Source organism: Capsella rubella, unplaced genomic scaffold, assembly GCF_000375325.1.
Source record: "Capsella rubella cultivar Monte Gargano unplaced genomic scaffold, Caprub1_0 scaffold_2, whole genome shotgun sequence".
In the NCBI taxonomy this organism is placed as follows: domain Eukaryota; kingdom Viridiplantae; phylum Streptophyta; class Magnoliopsida; order Brassicales; family Brassicaceae; genus Capsella; species Capsella rubella.
In genome coordinates, this window is record NW_006238922.1 from 12861466 (window position 1) to 12869106 (window position 7641).

Below are 7641 nucleotides of genomic sequence, written 5' to 3' on the forward strand. Positions count from 1 at the left end.
TCAAGACATGAAAAGTTTGAGTTACATGCTTTCATCATTATCATCTATGAACACAATTTTATACAAATACATTTTGAATAAAAACTCTTAATAAAAGTACGCAAATAAGCATGTATATCTACAAACGCCATACTTGTTACTGACTTTCAAATTTCCAATACGTATTAAAATTGAGCAGGATTAGAAGATCAAAAGATCCTCCTTAATGTTGTAACCCATCTTCTCTAGATTCGGCTGCAACGCGAACTGAATCATAGGCGGTGGTCCGCACGCGAGTGCTAGCGATTCACCTTCTAAACCTTCGGGGATATGTTCTCTAAGCACAGCTTCGGTTATAAACCCTGTACTGTAGTTCCAACCTTCCTTTGCAATTTCAACGACGTACCAAATCTTTAGCCTCTCCTTATGCTTACTAGCCCATCCTTCTAGCTCTTCCCTTACAAGTATGTCATCCTCGGTTCGGTTTGCGTAAACCACATACATCTCGGTTTCGTCCTCTGGATCACTCAGTATCGATTGAATGATTTGGTAGATTGGAGTTATGCCTGTTCCTCCGGCAAGCATTGCTAGTCTCTTGGCAAACTTAGGTTTGCCGCTGACCATGAAGTTGCCTCTGCCTTGGTACTCAATGTGTCCTAGTGGACCTTTGATGTCTATCATTGACCCGATTGGTAACGAGTCCAAGTGTTGTGACATGAGTCCTCCATTGGGGAACCTTGGATGGACGTCTTTGAAGTAAACTTTGACGACTAGGTCGATATGACCAACGGCGTCGATGGCGCTGGTCGGAGTATAGGCTCTGAGACAGAGTTTGTCATTAATGTTGGCGCATACGAAAACGTGCTTCCCCACGGGTAAACCAAGCTGCTGATCTTCCGAAGGTAATGCGAAACGGAACTTACGAACGTCGTGAGAGATGGAAGTCTTCTCGATGAGTTTAACAGGGATTTTCTCACGTGGGTTGACCAAAGCTATGTTCTTTGTAGGAGCGACCTCTTTGATTGGAGCTAACAAAGAAGCTAAGTTTGAGCCACCGTGGACAGAGACGTTAGGGGAAGAGTCGTAGCCAGTGGTGATGAGTTCACCGATACGGTAATCTTCTAAAAGCTTCTTGGCTTTGTCAGAGTGAATGGCTTCGAACTCTTCGGTGCAATCCGTACCTGCATTAATGAGGATAGAATCTGTGCCTCCTGGATGATCTTTCAAGAAACGTGTGCAGTCATAGATGTGACCGTGGACGATGATCCATGCAGATTCAGCAGTGTTGTGTTTCCGAACTTCGGACATTGAGTACATCTTCGAGGCAGTGTTCATGAAAGGAGACGAAACAGATTTCTTCAAGGTTTGGTTGGACTCGGAGGAAATCTCAAGCTGACGCTCCTTTGCCATCCACCCACCCGATTGGTTTCCGGGTCGGGTCGGGTGTTCGAAAACTATCCCTATCTCTCCTCTGTGAGGCTTGCACACGTTGGTTTTAATCCTGAACCAGCAGTTGTTCATCATCCCCTGTTTCACACAAAGTCAACGTCGTTATTGCTTTAGTCAAACATCATTAAAGAAACAGTGTCTTATAATAATAATCGTAAAATAATATAAAAAGAACAAATTTATTCACAAGTCATAATCAGTTTTAGCTGGAGACCCTAGACGTAAGACTTTTCAAAGTTAAATATAATTGCCCGCATGAAGGGAGATTATAATAAATACTTAACCACTAAGATGAACTGTACAACAGAGGCAATTAAAGAAGTGGTCTTGGTTCCATGTTGATTAGTGGCTCTAATTAAAAAAATCCCGGAAAGTGAAGATGGTATTGGTAGGTAACACGTTAAACAAAAAAAAAACCATGGGTAGCTCCAACTTTGTAGGACGAATACAAATATAAAATCATACTAAAGAATAAAGTAGACTTGTTAAATCTATAATTAAAAAGTGAAGAGTTATTACCATGAGGTTCCAGATGAGTTTGTCAGGCTGGGTGTTGAAGGACTCGTCCCAGGCTCGGACCGCGACATCTTTGGCACTGAGCAGATCAAGAACCTCAACGTCAATTGACCAGAAACACCAGCACCAGAATTTGCCGTACTTGTTCGGTTTCTCTTGGTGGTCAAGCTCACACACACTCCACGTGTCTCCTCCGTCTAGAGTCACTTCTACTCTCGTTACCTTCTTACCTCCTCCTGTGTTTCCAAAAACATTTTTAATTATTAGGACCTTTTAATTACATCGATTATTAATTTTTCCGTTTTAATCAGTTCTTAAAATCAAGTTTAATTTACCAGAGTAAGCGTAGCCTTTTAATGTGTACGGCTTCTGAGTGGTGAATGCATTAATGGGTAATATCTCTTCATGACCAGGTGTTGTAATCACCGAGTTTATATTAAGCTCGTTGATTATATATTCTGGCTTATACCACCAAGCTGTAACAAAAAAACAAAGAAAAAATTAATATCGGTAAAAAAAGTAACAAAGAAGACGAGGGTAATTATAGAAAAAGCAAACTAGATTTTTACCTTCAGCATTAGCCAGCTCAGCATCGACAAGAGAAGGAAGGACTCTGTTGTCTTTGTAATGATAGTAACTATCAGATTCTTGAGGCGTAACGATGATACGTTTTAACCATTTAACCATCCGACCACCGATAAAACCGGGTACGATGACCCGAACCGGGAACCCATGATCCGGTGTCAAAAGCTCACCGTTTTGCATATAAGCCAATATAATATCTCTGGCAGGATCCATAGCCATCTCTTTCTTTATACTCGTCCCGTACTTGGATCCGCCGCCGCCGGGAAGATCCTCCGCTCCTTCGAAGCAGACGTTCAACGCGCCGCCTCTCCGGCTGTAGATCCCGCAACGACGGAGGACATCGCTTAGCGGAACACCTTTCCAGAGAGAAGTGGATACTCCGGCGGATCCCCAGTTGAACCCGATCGTTTGTTTCACCATGTTCTGTTCCTTGCGGCGGTTACCGGCGCAGACGAGCGTCACGGGGAACTCGCGGCTGGGGAACTGGGTGATAAGCTCTTCCATGGTGAACTTCAAGGGACGTTTGACGAGTCCGGTGATCTCGATGGACCAGTCTGACCAGTCGGCTTTGGGAACAGCGCCGTGATTGCGGACGTAATGGAGCGGCACGGGAGTGATGAAGCCATGGTGCATAAGGCGAGGGAGAGGTGCTTCGGCGTTGAAGGGATGTTTTCCGGTGAGACGGAGCATGGAGGAGTTACGCTGGATCCAACTGTCAGCCGTCGATTCATCCCTCGGGTCCAAGATCGACGGTTCTAAATCGCTGTTGGATTTCTTGACAAGCTCTCTGTAGTAAGGGACGTTGCGGTTATGACTCTCGTCCTCGTCGTCGCTAGAGGAGTCGTCGTAACAGTCTTTGGCGACGAGTTTCTCGGAGAGGATGACGTCGAGAGAGTGGTTAGGGTGACGGTGACGGTCGAAAGAGCGAGGAGAAGGAACGAGAGGAGGTTTGAAAGCAGCGTGAACGACGCCGTTCATGGGGGTGTTGAGGCGGGGATAATGGCGGTTGTCGACGGAGGTCGCCATAGTATTGTATCGCTTAGAAGAGAGAGAGAAGCTATTTTTTCTTTTCTTTGCTTTTGGTTTTGTGATGATATTAATATTTTGGTTTTCTGAATAACGAGGCGTTATAGGGTTGTATTTATAGGGCGTTACAGATATGATGATATGAGTTTAATCAAAACAAATAATAAAATAGGCAACAAAAAAAAGAAGAGAGAGGAGAAATTGACAAATGTGAGTTTATGTGGTCGCCGGGTCGACGGACCTACCTAGCTAGATCCTGAGCTTTGGCCTTTGAGGCGGGAGATTTTTATTTCTGTGGTCACGATTTTACATTTTTTATTTTTTAAATGAATTGCGAATTACCACAATTCGGATTCTAGGATTCGATCCGTGGGCAGTATCCTCGGACGGTACTATGATACCTTCTCAGTTCTCACTCAACACCACTATCAACTGAACTCTACATCAGTTTTCATCACTAACCCATAATAATATCCAATAAGAACGATATACAACTTAGTTTTTCACATTTTATGGTGTTCGAATTTTTTTGTGGCCATATAACAAGAACATATTCCATAGTAATTTATTTTAGAGTGTATATATACTCTAGTGACGACAAAAAGTATTTAGAAAAAGGCAAAAACCCATATATAGACTGCACAAACAGTATCTTCAATATAATTAAAAGCATGTTACGTTCATGCATGATTTAGACGACATAGCTTTTACACATGTCTTTAGAGTTAATTAATGGAGTCCGATATTGAATTTGGAAAAGTCAAATAAACCCTAATTTTGGAGTATAAATGTAAGAACCCTCCAGGAAGGAGTTTATACTTGATGTGATAAAGGCACTGAAAAAAGAAGAAACACATGCGCCTTCCCTTGAAGCTACAACAATTTAATAAATAGAATACGAACAACAATCGAGTAACCACGGGCAAGATAAAACCTTTTCCCTTCCAAAAAAAAAAACTGAGATAAACCTTCCCCTTGGAGCCACAAACATGGACTGGTGTACAACAATTTGCTAAGTCCTTTGTCTCTCTCTCTCTCACTCACTACTTGTTGCTAGGGAATGTTCTAGCTAACTTACGATATAACCAAAGAGAGGTATTTTACTACTTCTACATGCACAAGGAACACTAGCTCATTTACAATCTTCAAGTGTGGATGCAGCGAAAATAAAGATTCGGAGACACTGAATTTTACAATCCAACCACACATTTTCTATCTATATCAATGTGGTTCACTTCTTGGGTTATGCATAAGTTGAATGTAGCAAGGACAATATTACCTAGTTATATAAACTCCATATGACGAACTTTTCGTTTACAATAAAGACATTTGGGTTGAAAATTTTGGTATGTTAATGAATGCAAAATATCATAGATGAACAAAAAAAAATCAAAGATATATATGACTCACGATTAAATTGCATCACGTGTACTTATATATTACAGAAAGGTGTATTAATCAGCATATTCACAGATAGATTTTGTTCATATTGACTTCAGTTTCTAAAAATCAACGTCAAATTAGACGTCAGTGTAATAATAAGAAAATGGGGCTTGAGAATCCGGTGGGTAGCTAAAACATATACTATGTGTGATATGATAATATGAGCATATTGTTGACTTGATTAATATAGGAAAAAATGCATTAATTTAGTCGAGAATGTAAATATCTCGAAGATTTTTATGGATTACATGACGATTAAGAAGATAAAGCGCAAATAAGTATAAATTAAACAGAGATTATGGTATAAATTAAAAACAAAAAGGAGATTAGAGAGAAGACTTTGGAGGCTAAGTGGCGCATGGGAACACCAACGGCCAAGCAACAAAGTACACGAACGGGGCAACCAAACAAAGGGACGGGTCGTAAATATTGTTTTTGTCATTTGTTTGGATTTTCAATCTTTTTTTTTTTGGGGATTGTTTTTTTTTATAATTTTGGATTTTCAGTTATTAGATTATTAGTTATAAATATGATACATGTGTAAGAACGTATGGACCCGCGTATATTAATTATCTTTGCATGCGGTGTAATAAAATAAATTCAAGAGTCAATCTTGGTTAAAAGCTTCTAACTAGTAGTGTAATAATCAACTTTGTTGCACACTGCTTGAAGACATGGAGAAGTTAAGTTTTGTTATTTTAAAATGACGTGGGGAAAATGCTTAGATCTTCCATAAAATTATCTCATCTAGGTTAAAACTTCTAATTACATTTTCATTTCTTTCTTGCATTTCTTGAAATCTCCCATCCCGTCGTTTAAATATCTTGTCTAATAGTTAGGTTGCCTTCCATAACTTTGAAAAAATAGTTTTCACTTTTCAGATAGTTTTTCTTGCTTTGAAGAATTTTACTTTTTAAACTGATAAATAAATACCATTTTTAATAACTTAAATGATAAACTACTACGTTTAACTTAATGGTTATGAGATCGAGTGGCAGATGAAAGGGTAAGTTTGTGATTATTTTTTTTTCTTTTTCCTAAGTTTGTGATTATTTTAAAACCAAACAATTTCATTTTTGTATATCCATTTGATCATTAATAGAAGAAACTTCTCCAGTATATTACATTTCAGTACTTAAAGTGTTTATCAACATTCAACAACAATTATAATCTGGGAACCTTTTTAATATTTTAATCCCTAAGAAAAACTCTTTGTTCGAATCTCGTATCCGCATGATAGTTATCGATAAGGTATCATAATCAGATCATGCAAAATATCATAATTTCTGCACCATAACGCAACTAAATTGACAAATGACAACATATATATAGTCTCATGCATTCCTTCATGACGACGGCAAAATATTAGCTAAAGTCCAACATATATAAACTTGTCCCCATTTTACCTATAGAGTAATAACGACCACTAAAAAATATGATAGGAGATTTGTGACACGTAATCTCTAAAACTGGATATTTTACGACGTACAAAATTTACTTTCGACGATCATGAACGGTTGAACCACTGAATCTCCCAATATAACAACAATTCTGCCACTCTGGAATATGTATTTTCATATTTTTTTACTAAAAGATTCTGAAACTAATACATATAACTACAGAGAAAAGTAAGAAAATTGTACCGTATCTCTATATATATTTGAATAAGGAATTATAAATGGAGGCAACTGGGGGAGCTTGATGCGGTTAGGGAAACAACGACGACCCTTTCGTGTTCCTTTGAGCCACTTTCACTTCATTTTCATTTTTTCCTTTACTATATATATATTGTACATGTACTATTATCTCTAAATAAACAAACCATGTCGTACGATATAAAAATGTCGATTGAAGATATAAAAAAAAAAAGTATAAAATTTAATATATATTTAATTTGAAATATATGAAAAACAACCATGTTGTACTGTACGTCCATGAAAATGTAATTTGACGAACAAAAAAGTAAAGTGTGTACTTGAAACAAAACCCCATAATTGATTTTTTTTTTCATATCTTATAGAATAGTAAGTAGTTTATTAATCAATAATAGCCACAACATATCCCAAACGGGTGTTTATTTGACTTATCGTCAATTCAAACACAATTATCCTGACATATAATCATAATTATAACCCCTCTTGTTCTTTGTTTACATGTTGTTGTTTTTTTTTTGCTTTTAAGTAGCACTTTAATTTCTTTATATGTATAACATAATTAAGTAGCACTTTTTATAACATACAACGAAATAATGAACCACTTGACACCACCACACATGCGGCTATATATTTTTTTAACCATATGATAGTTGCCATATTGGTATATAATTGGTCACTTTAACTGTTTATAGTCAATTATAATAAAGTTGGATTATAAGAAATTTGGCACTTGGCGAAGTTGGACACATGTAATTGAATTTTATCTCAGGAACTATTTTTCAACTAAAACCACATTAATTAAATTTTACAAGAACAAGAATTATATATCCAAATAATACAGTAATTGTTTCAAATGAAAAGAAAAGGCACAACACAACCAATAAGTTAAGAAGAAACAATAAATAAGGTTAAGAACCCATCTCATAGTGGAAGATCCAAGATTAGTGAAGTTCAGTCTAGACAAACATTTTAAAAAGAAGTAACCACA

At 37.5% G+C, this 7641-nt stretch overlaps 1 protein-coding gene across 1 annotated transcript; it reads right to left on the reverse strand.

Moving 5' to 3' along the window:
• On the reverse strand, window positions 1-3646 carry LOC17895831 (nitrate reductase [NADH] 1). Its single transcript, XM_006300626.2, has 4 exons — window positions 2514-3646; window positions 2280-2420; window positions 1948-2180; window positions 1-1506 (listed from the first exon to the last, which is right to left on the reverse strand). Exons 1-4 carry the CDS (start codon window positions 3553-3555, stop codon window positions 181-183), a joined length of 2742 nt encoding a protein of 913 aa, XP_006300688.2. The 5' UTR covers window positions 3556-3646; the 3' UTR covers window positions 1-180.
• Between the last annotated feature and the right edge of the window lie 3995 nt (window positions 3647-7641).